This window comes from Psittacula echo (genome assembly GCF_963264785.1).
Source record: "Psittacula echo genome assembly, chromosome: 1".
Taxonomy (NCBI): domain Eukaryota; kingdom Metazoa; phylum Chordata; class Aves; order Psittaciformes; family Psittacidae; genus Psittacula; species Psittacula echo.
In genome coordinates, this window is record NC_137735.1 from 75,651,196 (window position 1) to 75,664,910 (window position 13,715).

Here is a 13,715-nt window from a genome sequence, read left to right on the forward strand (position 1 = left end):
CAGAGTTTTTATTGCCACACAGCACAGAATGTGGAATCTTTAACACCTTAACATCTATGCATATTCAAAGGGAAAATAAAAAACCAACACAAAACCACCTGCTATGTTCTCTTTTCCTGCTATGTATAAGCAAAAGACATTTATTTTGTGCTTATCTTTAACTTTTCAAAATAATTTTCTTTGTTCAATCTCTGCTTTTGAAGGGAGCTGGAAAGGTTGGTTCTGTACATTCTGTGTTGCGCACATGAAATTATCTCCATCTAAATACACACAGTGAGAAAATTCAGTCTCTACAGTAAAACCTTGGTCTCGGTGAAGGCAATGTGTAAGCTCCTCGCTATCAAACCCATATCTCATCCAAAATGTTGCTAATCCGACATATTTAGAATTGCTGCTATATACCAAGGAGACGAGCACATCGTCCCTCGTGTGGCGAATGTGAAGAAGTACAGGGATGATGTGTTGGAGGCTATTCCACAGCATGCTGAAGTCGGGGAGCTTTCAGCCAAACTATTGCAGGGAGGCTATATCAGTTGTCACAGTTTTTACACTCCAATGGATCTGCCTCAGAGGAAGGAGAAACAAACTTTTCTTTTTTAACGCAGCAAATAGATTTTATCATTGTTACAACCTTATAAATTCCCAATAGAGCATTTTAAATACTTGCTGCTAGCCCAACTGTATTGTGATGCCTTTGATTACTGCTAGTATCTGGCCACTTTCTCAAAGTGCAACTTCCTTAGTTGGGTTCTGTAGAAGAGGAAATAGCTAAGAGCAGAGAACATCAAACTGAAATGCAAGGGTTATGACTTAGGAAGAACACACTTCCCTCTTCTGTAATATCTGTAGAAAACCTGGACTGCTGTTCCAGTTCTTGCAAATTGGGTTAAGTTGGTGTCTTACTGGTCACAGTCTGTCAGTGACATTATAAATATTGATAAACACTCACTCAATGGTTTTAATATACCAGATCAGGTCTTCTGTCTTCTCTCTGCAGATGTACGGTGTGAGATTTGATATGAAAGATGGAGCTTCCACTTCCTGGCATGCACTCTATCACACAGAACTCAAGTGAAGGTGTCACTCTGCATGCTGGGCTACGCACAGCAACACAGACCTCTTTTAAGACCTTGATAAGGTCCTGTCTCAGCTGGTGAATCTAAGGTCAAAAACTGAGATATCATGAAGATACCATAGATCATACGTAGGAAGCTCAGAGGGTATCTACAGGGGCTGAAATTTCACACATGAACTGCATACTTCTTTGAAAGCAGTTATGGAAGGCTGTATACGTCAGCTATGGCTGTAGCGACATACAAAAAGGGACATACAAAAAGGGAGAAAAACTTCATCAGGTAAATCATCTCCACATGCAGAGCCAGGAGATGACCACCAAATAAACAACTGAAAGCTGTGCTCAGGGTTATTGGGAAACAAAGAGAACTCCAGCAGGGCTCACCAACAAACACCCCCCCGCCCCTCCAGCTTTCTAACTATTATAGGAAGACACAGGGGAATTCTGCAAGCACGGTTACCATTAGCAGCTGTGCACAGACTACTCATCCCTGGCATGTTTCTAAGCTGCACAAATCATTTGTTCATTTTCAGCTGTACTGAAATTGATTATGACACTCTTCTCTGAGAAACATGATGCTTCAACACTCTTAAACCTCTAGGCTTTGTTCCAACTTCAAAAAAAAAGAAAAAAGACAACTGGGAAGAGCTGACAATTTTTCTTTTGTATCAGGGCTTAAGGATGATTTATGTTCCATTTTGAGCAAGAAGCAAGCACCTGCTATATGACACTGAATTTTCCCCACTCTTCTGCTTCTTGTCCCACAAAAGCCAGAATTACAGTAGCTTCTATCCCACCAAGCTCCATGAACCTTCCTCTAAAGACACAGCTGTCAGGAGGAAGGGGCTCTAAGTCACAAGGAACAACTTTTTTCCACCTTTTTCCACAGTGCCCCGATGTGCTTTCTTTTTCTAAATGTCTTTTTCTGTGCTTTTCTTTTTCTGGATCTCTATCAGTTACTTACAGAGAAGGCAGCCATTCTTTCAACAGAATAAGGAGGGAAATGCTGAGGACCCACTATGGGACCTTGCTGCGCAATGACAACAGAGAGATGAGTCTGTTCCACCTCCCATTCTCTTCCCTGTGTTTTGTTTCCTTGCTGCCCTGTGACTGCATGGTTTCACTTGCCCCTTAAGTCACTCCACAGGTGCCTAGTCCTGAGCAGCAAAAGCAGACTGGGAAGAAAGAGGAAATAAGGGCTGTGGGATGGATGGATGAAAGGAAGAGAATCCAGATGGAGGGAGAAAGGTCCCTGAGAAAAAACAAATAAAGGATGGAGGGAGTGAGAGGGGGGATAGGAAAAGCAATCAGGAGGATGGTGAGAGGGTAGAACAACAGACAACAAGAGGGGCAGGAAGATAGGAGAGAAACTGAGATGGCAGACAGGGAAGAAAGAAACAAAGGGGAGAAGACAGAAGAGTTCAGAAAGAGGATCAAGGGCAGACCATGTAGAAAGAGAAAGAAAATAAGAACCTGGAGAGCGGGATGAAGAAAGTCCATCTTGTTGGAAATATTTATCTTCAGTAGTCAAAGTGAGCTTCCTCATGAGTTCATTCAGATCAGATGGGAAATGTTATTTTTCCTGAGTAAACAAGGACCAAAGAAGTAAATAAATATAGAAGGAACTGTACTCTGCCTTCTTCCTTTAGAAGACCTCCTCTCTGCTTCATGGAGCGGAGCTGTTCTTGGCACTAGGATCTCAAAGTTCAAATGTACCTCCTTCCCATGCACCCCTCCTCCCTTTCACACTGAGATCCAGATGAGTATCTTGCTATCTTTGGAATACATATGTCTTTAAGAAGGGCCCATTTCTTTTCTGTTTGAACATAAGGCACTTGATTGCTGTACAGTAATAATAATTCATTGCAGAACCTAGCTACAGGTCATTGCATACTGTTATACCTTTCCCAAATGAACTCTTGGAAGTTACCACTGCCATTATTGCCATTAACTTACAAGTATTATGACAGCTCTTGCAATATCAAAACAAAGTTTCTGACATACATAAAAAAAACCCCCAAACAAACACACACACACAAAAAACCCCCCCACAAAAATCACCCTCAGACCCAAAAGTCCAAATCAAATGGTGGCTCCCCATGTCTGGTCACACATTGCCACCTACTGGCTCTTCCCCATGCACCCTCAATAGCACTAAGGTGGTTTGGATCAAGATATTGGCTATGAAGCAAAGCTAAAGAGCAACAGGAGTCTGCAGGTTGGTATTTGAACTCAACACATGTTACAGTGTAGGCAGTGAATATTTTTATAGCCTTGCATCACCTACTCACACACAAACACATCCACCAGCCTGGATTTTATGGCTCTAAAGCAGCAGCCAACTCTTACCAACCTTCTTCTCTGTGTGTACAAAGTGAAACAAGTGAAGGATGTTTTCAGTTCACCTCTGCGCCACCCCAGGAGAACAAGCCCTGGGACAAGGGAGGTACAATGACAGCATGGCCCCTGCCACCCAGCATGCCCAGGACCACAAGACAGGCACCCGCCACTGCAGGACAAGAGCAAAACATTTGAAAGAATTTAGAAGGGAGATTGAGATGAGATCTTAGGAAGAAGATGTGGGTGGTGAGGATCTGGTACAGGTTGCCAGAGAAGCTGTGCCTGCCCCATTCCTGGCAGTGTTCAAGGCCAGGTTGGACTGGCTTTGGAGCAACCTGCTGTAGTGGAAGGTGTCCCTGCCAGTGACAGGGGGTAGGAACTGGACGAACTTTAAGATCCCTTCCAACCCAAACCAGTCTGGGATTCTACGATTTAATGCTGGGGAAAGTCAGCAAATGGAGGAACATCCCTTGGGAGTCATACCCACAGGGCTGTGCAAACGAAGGCAATATGGAGAGGAACTCAGTGGGGCAACTCGCAGGCTGCACTTCACATCTTCCACATGCATGACATCAAATAGAAACACTAGCGCGCCACTTATGTTTCCTTGTTGCAAGAGGCCAGCTCTGCAGTAAAACAGCATCTCTACATATTTACCTTAAAAGCAAACCCTAATGCCATCAAATCCACTGCACGTATTTCTAATGCGAAGTTTAGCATCAGAGGTCTCCCTAGGTCATGGCGTCTGCTTCATTATTCACATGATGACACCGCTGATAAGCTGGATCAGTGAGTGGGAAAGAAAAAAAAAAAAAAAAAAGGGCTGCCAGAAAACCACAGAAGTCATATTTACACATTTACACGTGTAGTCACCCTTCAGATCTGCATGCATCCTATCACCCAGCTGGCAAATGTAAGCACTACATCAGCAGCTGTAATAGTATCTGGCCTTAGGAGGGAAGAATAGAGCAGTGGTGAAACCTCAGCACCACTGAAATCAGGCAAGACCAACAGGATAAAGACACTTTTGTCATTTTAATTTAAAAGCAGAGAGAAATAGAAAATTTTCAGACTGGTGTAGGCTACTTCTGGCCTATCTTGCCTCAAATATCTACAGAATGGCTTTTATGGAATAGGAGAAACAGAACTATCAAGGACATGGTTCCCAAGCATCTGAGAAATGTTGTCACAGGGTTCCCAACTTGTGACCAGTCAGGCAGACCACTAGCAGCCATGCCAACCACACCATGTTTCAGAGCTCTCAAAAAAAGCCAACCCACGGATGTTTCAGTAAAGTTTCTTATGGTGTGTTAAAGTATAGGGAGAAACCTCAGGAAGGAAGGTTTCACACTGGGTCATTCGCAAAGAATTAGCTGAAACACAGATATCCATAAACAGCTCTTCCACTCAATAATGCAGAATACATTTTCTATAACTCTTCTAACCTATCATGAACTTCCCAGAAAGAGAAAGGAACATATTTGCCCTCACTGACGGTCAGATATTCAAAGCTAATCATGACCAAAAGCAATATTAAAGTTCTTAGTATTTTTCCATTTTCCAGATTTGTCTGTTTAGGTTCTGGAGTTATCCAGATCAGCTGTTAGGAAAACTTCACCGCCACAGTTAAGCCAAAACCACCTCAGTCAAGCCAAAACCACCTCAGTCTTTCAGCCTACATGCTACAAATACTTCATTAGCCCAAATGGCATCAAGAATGTGCCACTGATAACTACACAGAAAAGCCACACCATGGAAACATCCATTTAAAGTAACAAGCATGACTTTTCCTAGGCCTTCCTCTTCTCTAGGGATTGGCAATGTAACAAGTAAAGGTGTCTGAAAACCAGCCAGCTGGAAGGCAACTTGAAAGGGGACCGTGGTTCTGCTCCATCTTTATTGTCATATTCCATGGTGTCTTTTGCAATCCAGGGCAATGCCCTGTGCCACAGGCATGTAAAGGATCAAATTTCCATCACGTCCATTATCCAGTGGATAATTCCAGGGACACGAGCATAGATCCATGCTGTGGAAAGATTCATATGTGGGGAAAATCACAACCCAAGAAGTGGGCAACACAAAATAGGATGGCAGCACAAGTTACAAGGTTAAAGTTGACATCAGCTTCCCTGGCCCAAATCACAGCAACTTTCTTACCACGCAGGGCAGCTCAGCCCAGCAAAGCCTTACACATCCATTTGCAGTTTCTCTTTTGACCAGAGAGATTTCAATTCAAAAAGTAACAGCCATGAACTCTAGTAAACTCTGGTGGCCTGGGAAGCTGGCTGTTTCCAGACCCAAAATGCTGACAGGAATGACAGTCATCAAGAGATGTAATAAACAGCAGGGTTGCACAACTGGCTTTTCCAGAAGGCTTCTGTGTGAGCACACATGCCCAGCCCTGCCTGCTACAGGAAAGTCATTCTGTAAGGAAGAAACTTGGAAGAATCTGTGCCCTTCTCTGTTTTTCCATGTGACTTCTTGCAAAACACAGTCTAGCTTTTTTTTTTTTTTTCAGGTGTAAGAGAAGATGAGCACAGGCAGCAGATCCATTAGTGTGTGTGCAGATGAATGCTATTCTACAAGACCTACAATCCCATGAGTAATTCACCTGTTTACTAAACAAATAAAAAAGAACCCACAAATGAAGAATAGTTTATCTGAACTAATGCAGTGTCTGCCCGTATCAAAGCGATCAAACTTCTGGTCTTTATCAAGGCAGAACACCTCACTGGTCACAGCATTGCACAAGGGAGGGAGGACTCAGAATATGCCAAATATCTCGGATTCAGACCAGGATGAAACAGGGTTTTTTTGGCATTCTATTTTTGTTCTGTGCTTGGGAGTAATCTTGCTTAACAGGAAAAAGAAGCAGCTGGACAAGAGAGAGAATTACTCTGGTTTTCTTACCAGACTGGTGCTGACAGGAAACAAGATGGAAGGGCTGCCTCAGGATTCCTAATAAAATGGGAAATTTTCAGCTGAGCTTAGATCACCAGCCACGGAACACTTACGTTTTTCTTTCCCAAAAGCAGTGCAATGAAGATGAACCACTGATGCTTAGAGCAAATAACCAAGTATTTTAAAATACATCTAAGAACATCACCAGTCAACTGCTACACTTACAATGTGCTCCTTATGTTTTAGTATTCAAAACACCACAGAGTTTTACTCTTCAAAGTGTTCATTTGGGGGTGAAACTGAACGGTTTTGGCCTGGAACCTGAGCCCACAAACTGGACGTCATATCTTTAACATCGCTCTCACCACTGGTTTGACTTCAGTTCCCCATGAGCGTGACGTTTCTAGATACCCGTGTTAAACCCCAGGCAGAGCTGAAGGGATTTTTTTTTTTTTTTTAATTACTACTATTTTTCCAGTTTACTCACCATAATCACAGACGAGCCCAGAATACTTCTTGGAAAACCACCCCGAGCCCTCTCCCGGTCTCTGGACACCTGTCATTCCCACCTTCCCTCGCAGCCGGCCCCCGCCCCGCTGCCGGGAGGGCGCTGCCGGACGCTGCTTCTCACCTTCTCCACCTTCGAGCTCTGAGGTACTGGCCTGTGACGGAGCAGCTGCAGGCCCGAGGGGACCCTCCGATACCCACCTGAGAATCATTCCCTGCCGGGCCCTCAGCTTTAAAAGAGCTTTTTAAACAGGGAAGCTGGGAGTGCTCCCGTCCGCAGGTGAGGAGGAGGCCAGGCTGCGCTGAGGTACGGGGGAAGGGGGCGTGCCGGGGGGGGAGGAGGGGCTGGGTCTTCCTGTAAGGGCACAGGGGAGACCGGGAATTCCTCAGGAAGTGCTGACAGAGGCAGCGGCTTCGGCGGGGAGCGCTTTCGGGAGTTCAGGTAGCCGCGGCACCCAGCAGCATCCTGGCCCGTATCAGCACCAGTGGGGCCAGCAGGCCAAAGCAGTGATCATTCCCCTGCAATGGGCGCTGCTGAGGGGATAACGATGCACACTGGAGGAGATGATGTTGATAGACAGGAAAAAGGCTGGGTGTTATTTGCTTGACTCAAATTATGGTACAGACAACAGCAGTGTAGCAGGTTACCTTATAGCTGCAGAAGTCTGGATTTAACTATAGAAAACTGCCTTCTCCAGGTGCAGTTCTCAAATCTTTTTCTTGTTCAATACAATCTAGGTAAATAGAATCTCCTACAAGTATTTACATGACAGTATGCTCAGTCCAACCTCAAACCTTTAATGTAGAACTCTGCAGCTGAGTTTGGGATGCCTGAGGTGGCACACAAGTAGATTTAGATTAGATATTAAGATAAAATTCTTCCTTACAAGGGTGGTGAGGTATTGGAACAGGTCGCCCAGAGACGTTGTGGCTGCCCCACCCCTAGAAGTGTTTAAGGACAGGTTGAATGGGGCTTGGAGCAACCTGGTCTAGTGGAAGGTACCCCTGCCGGTGGCAGGGGATTGGAACTGGATGAGCTTTAAGATCCTTTCTTATCCAAACCGTTTTGTGATTCTATCTGTGTGCTGCTTAAGCAATCAGTGGCCATTCTTCCACTTCCCTGATTAATAAAGGAACCATTTGTAAAATCCATAAACATTTGAATAAATCCAACATTTTGTTATGAGCTGATACACATTGCAGATTTCTCAAAATATCTTTCTTTCTAGTCCTGTGTTTTGCTCTGTCCTGATGCATTTCAGAAACCAATTAAGGAAGACACTAATGGGAGCAGAACATGCTTTTAAGTTGATATCAAAGGCCCCAGACAAAACTGTCTCCATAGGTCAGTCCACAAACTAAGTGAAATGGCTTGTTTTCTTCCCTTTAACCAATGCTGACCACATGTAACATCTGACATCCTCACACTGGTACAAAACAGTGAAGGGCAGAACTAAGCACAGAAAAAGTTAGGCCATCCTCCTGCTCACAGAGCTGTTTCCAGCTCCCTGGAGTGCAGGCATACTAGTAGGAGACGGGATGGACACAGATGCCACCACAGCTTGTCTGGCAGGTGCCAAAGGAATAACTTGCCATAAGAGAACCTCTCTATACTTCTGTTAAAAGCACAGTTTCCTAGTTTGTTTTGAAGTAAGCTCCCAGAGCTACTTGACGTTTTCTATTTCTCTAATCATTTAAGCTGGGTAGAAGCACTGCTGTAGCCTACTTCAGTCATCAAGATGAGGCTGTTGCATTCCCGCATCAGAACTGTTGCTGTTACTGTGCTAAAGGTATAAGAAGGATTTTGAGATTTCACACAGAAAGTGATGCACTGATATATCACCATTCGCTGTGCTTTGAGTTCATGGACAGTGGTGTAATTTAGCCTTGAAAAAACCCACAAGTCAGAAGACTTAACTGCAGTGATGACTCACCTAGCCACAAATAAAAGATTAAAGTGAGAGCTACTGTTCAGCATCATTCACTCAATAGAGCTAGTGAGAAAGCTCAGGATCTGTGTGACACATGTCAGAAACATGCAAACTAGAAGGAGAAACACAAACATTTCCACTGTATTATTCCAGTTAAATGGCTGCTGACATGCTGCTTTGGTGGATAACTGAGAACTCCTTCCCTCGTTCCTACTTTAAGTACGTAGCTTTTTCTTTAGATCAAGTTTCAGTGCAGAAAAATGCTTGCTTGTATAGGAAACGCTGTGATCTGTCCTCTCAGATTTTATTAGGATACACTGCAAATACACAGACTTTGGAAAAGAATTCAGTTCATAAGCACCTCTGTGCTGCATGGGAGAAGCTTACACAAGAAAAAAAAAACACAAAACAAATCCAAAACAAAAAACACCACCACCAAATCCCAAAAGTTACTTTTTATTTTCACTGCCTAGCGAAGGACTTCTGTAGCAAAGAGCTGGGATGTAACAATAGGCAACAGGGAAATAGCTGGAGTTGGTGACAATTCCTCCTTTATGTCTTGACAATTCCAGCTTTTGCCTTCAGTTTACATATTATCACGTCAGTCACTTCTAAACACTGTATTTTGTTTCATACAAGAGGCAAATTCTGACTAAAGAGCCAAAAGAATGCTTTATACAAATTTGAAATATTACTACCTACAGCCAGACTCGGTCTGTAGAAATCACTTGTCTGATACCTTCTAGTCAAAGGACTACACCATAAAACAGAGGTGCAGGCTCAGACAATACTACTTAGTACTCCATTTTAAGTACGTAATGTAAGCACTACTGTCACTGCCAAGTGACATATTTCTTTCAAAGATAAACCTACCTGTGCGAGCCTCATGACAAAGTAGTCATCACCAATTGACAGTAGTGGGTGTTTTACAGAGTGTGTTTCTGAAGTGCTACACAGCCATTGCAGGAGGTGTGCAATCAACTGCTGGGAGGAGTTCAGCACAGAGCTGGGGTCACCAAAGGAGTCACTGGCAAAGTGGTGGGAAGTGAGGGTTATCATGGAGTGGGTAGGCTCAGTTCCCACTTCTTCATTCCAGTGGTTTCATTACATTTAGTGTCAGCAGTAAATTTTATATAGTCACTATACGGTAGTATTTTAATGCCACTGTGAAGCCAGTTCTTTTGGTATGGCAGTGATTTCATGCTATGATTTTACTTTTCTTCTTGTTTTGAGGACTTGTTTCATCATGACCTCTTTTGAAGAAGCTGAAACTGAAGAAACAGTAACATGTCTCCACATGACCTTTTACCACCCTTGTCAAGAGAACAAAATGATGTTTCGTTGCTTGAATTTCTGTAAGCGAGAACAGGTCAGGGCAGGTGAAATGGCCAAGTTTGGCCGGGATTCTAATGTCTGCCATTATAACTTCATGGATGCTCGTGTTTCTCGAATTCAGTTCTCCTTGCAGTTGTACAGGAAACTGAACAGCACAGAACTTTGTTTTGAGATAAAGAACATGAGCAAGAAAACTAAACTGATCGTGGACCAAACAGAACTGGGTTACTTAAACAAAATCGACCTGCCATGGAAGTGCATCATTTGTTTTGGGGACTACCAGATTTTAGCAGAGACTCAGGAAGGGGAGTCTGTGGATTATTTTGAGACTCACTTACACTTGGCTCAGGTGCCCATCTTACAAGAAAGATGCCTGCCATCACTGCAACCTGTACCAGAGAATGGCATTTCTTCTTCTATGTTTCCTTCCCACAGCAAAAGACCCATAGAGATTGATGAAAATGAGTCATGCTAGTGGGGAGAAAGAGGCTGGATCAGATTGTCATCCTCTGAAGCCTGCACAGCTTCCAAAACTGAAGGCTGTCATCTCAGTCAGTTCAGGACAGTTCTCACCACTACATATCAGTCTTCTTGTGTGCTGCTTTCAGCATAGGCATACTAGAACATACCGTCTTCCCCAAAACGTATCTGCTGTCTGATCACCACTGTCTGCCACAAATGTAGGGGAGACATAGAAGGCCACTCAAATCCATGACAGCAGATTCAGTTGGAGAACTGTGATGGCATGCCTTGAAGGTATATTTAGCAGCCATTAACACAAAGCACGCAGAACAGTGTTTCAGTGGTTAGCTAAATAGGGACACAATGTCTCACTGCATTTGTTATACTTTGTGCTTTTGCTCTTGACAGAAAATTCCAAACAGTATTTTCAAGCCTAGGATGTAACTCCCCAGATTCTGCAACTTAGAAACACTTTGTCAGCATAGTCCTTTTAAGTTAATATTTTTATGATCTTTACAGCAGGATTTTTGTTCTGTTTTTAAAATGATTTTTTTTCATTTTGCAAATTAACTACTTTTGCTTGTGAATGTCAATAAAAATGCAATGTGAGTGGTATGTAAAAATCCAGTTAAATTTTGCAATACAACCATTTGGTTGTCTAGTAAGGATTTGCTGTCTTCTATAACTCCAACCTAAAAGCACTTATCGTAAACAAACTCATTTCCAGAACAATCCAATGAGACATTTTGACTGCACTATTCTAGGCTTTCTACAAATGATATTGCTCTAAGGTTTAAATTGTTGCCTAAAATACATTTCAACACGTTTTCTACCTCTCTGCCTCCCACCCCAAGCTCTCTTAACAATCTTCATTTCAGTATTTCTTAGTTTGTTTCAATTCAGTTTTCCTTTGCTAGGGGCTCAGCTTTTCATAGGCAGAAAATGTCAGGACAAAGCATATGTACTCATGTGATCATCCCTAAACATTGGGCTGCATTTCAGCGTTAATCATGACAAGCAAACCAGAACTGTAACTGAGGGAGAACAGCTGAATTGCACAATATAACCTGAGATTAAGGCAAAGAACCCCAAGCGAGAGAAAGTGAGGAGAGGCAATGAAGCTCAAACACAGGCTTATGTAGGATTTCATTTGTCTATTCATCTTATCTTTGCCAAAAATACCTGCCGACTGATACCCAGCCCAACCGAGCAGTGATCTAGCCCTTCTGGTAACTGCCCCCAGTTTATATAGTGGGCATGAAGTGCTGTGGTATGGAATACCTCTTTGGCTAGTTTGGATCAGGTGTCCTGTCTCTGCTTCCTCCCGGCTTCCCCTCCTCCGTGGCAGAGCATGAGACTCAGAAAGTCCTTGGTCAGACTAAACATTTGAGCAGTAACTAAAAACATTGGTGTTATCAGCGCTGTTCCCAGGCCAAAAGTAAAAAACACAGCGCTGCATCAGCTACTAAGAAGTAGAAAAAATGACTGCTACTGCTGAACCCAGGACAGCAATTAACCTGTGGCACTGGTCATACAAAATGCTTATGCTTTCTGAGCTATTATCTGAAGAAAAAGTGACACCTCAATCTCAAACTTTCAACTTCCATGTATCAAAAGAAACATCTACACACAGTACTTATTTAAGAAAGATCTTCCATCTGGTCTACAGAGTTCAGTGTTACGTACAGCATTAGCTCTGTACAGAGAGGCTCATGGATAACTAGAGATCTAGAGTGAAACGTTTCTTAGGCACATACCCAGGAACAAAACTTGGAATGGAAAAAAAACCCAAAACACCACACCAGTAATTTAATGATTTCAAAGCACTAATCTTTTCTACAACTGTATTTACCTGGGGTAAGAATCAACCCCAAAAGGCACATTGAAATAAATGAACTCTCTCCTAGGAGGATCCTATCACTGTGCTGATTTGAACAGAAAGTTGGTTTGGCTGGAGAAGAAGAGTTGTTTCAGCATAAAGAATGCCAGAACATACTTTGTTCACCAGAAGACTTCTGCTTCCCCCCACCCCAAGACTGCCATTAGTCCTACCTTGCTAACTTAATTGTGAGAAATACTACGCACACAAAGGCAGCTAGCATTTTTGGTAGTTTTTTTGCTTGGTTCAGTTCAGTATTCAGTATCACGGAACACTATAAGAAATGCTGAAACACCAATTTTATGTTTAATAACTCGGAACAGATTGCCCAGTCAGTCACATCAAATGATTTTATAGTCAACAATGGCTCAAATTTAGCACAGAAACATATATATAACTGGTACATCACAGAATGGTTTGTGTTGGAAAGGACCTTAAGATCATCTAATTCCAACCCCCTGCCATAGGCAGGGACACCTCACATTAGACCATGTCGCCCCTTCCAATCTGGCCTTGAACACTGCCGGGGATGGAGCATTCACAACTTCTTTAGGCAACCCATTTCAGAGCCTCACCACCCTCACAGTAAAGAGCTTCTTCCTTATATCTAACCTGAACTGCTCCTGTTTCAGTTTGAACCCATCACCCCTCCTCCTATCACTGCAGTCCCTGATGAAGAGCCCCTCTCCAGCATCCTTATAGGCCCCCTTCAGATAATGGAAGGCTACTATGAGGTCTCCACACAGCTTCTCTTCTCCAGGCTAAACAGCCCTAAAGTGCTCAGTCTGTCTTCATATGAGAGGTGCTCCAGTCCCTGATCATCCTTGTGACCCTCCTCTGGACTTGCTCCAACAGCTCCACGTGCTTATGTTGAGGACACCAGAACTACGCACTGTGCTCCAAGTGGGGTCTCATGAGAGCAGAGTAGAGGGACAGGATCACCTCCTTCAACCTGCTGGTCACGCTCCTTTTGACACAGCCCAGAAACCACTCGTATGCTGGGCTGCGAGTGCACGCTGAAGCCAGCTCATGTTAAGTTTCTCATCAACACGCCCAAGTCCTGCTCTGAATCTCTTCTCCACCCAACCTGTAGCTGTGCCAGGGATTGCCCCAAACCAGGTGCAGGATCTTGCACTTCACCTTGAACTTCATGAGGTTGGCAGTGGCCACATCTCAAACATGTTAAGGTCCCTCTGGATCCCTTCCTTTCCCTCCAGTGTATCAACTGAACCACAGAATTTAGTGTCATCAGCAAACTTGCTAAAGGCGCTTGATCCCACTGTCC

General features: G+C 43.5%; 1 protein-coding gene across 1 annotated transcript; it reads left to right on the forward strand.

Annotated features, from left to right (window-relative positions):
* Positions 1–9,991: 9,991 nt before the first annotated feature.
* Positions 9,992–10,564, forward strand: TIFA (TRAF interacting protein with forkhead associated domain; the record flags this gene model as incomplete). The annotated part of the gene is made up of 1 exon (XM_080623753.1): positions 9,992–10,564. The coding sequence occupies exon 1, from the start codon at positions 10,001–10,003 to the stop codon at positions 10,562–10,564; it is 564 nt and encodes a 187-aa protein (XP_080479879.1). The 5' UTR covers positions 9,992–10,000.
* Positions 10,565–13,715: the final 3,151 nt, after the last annotated feature.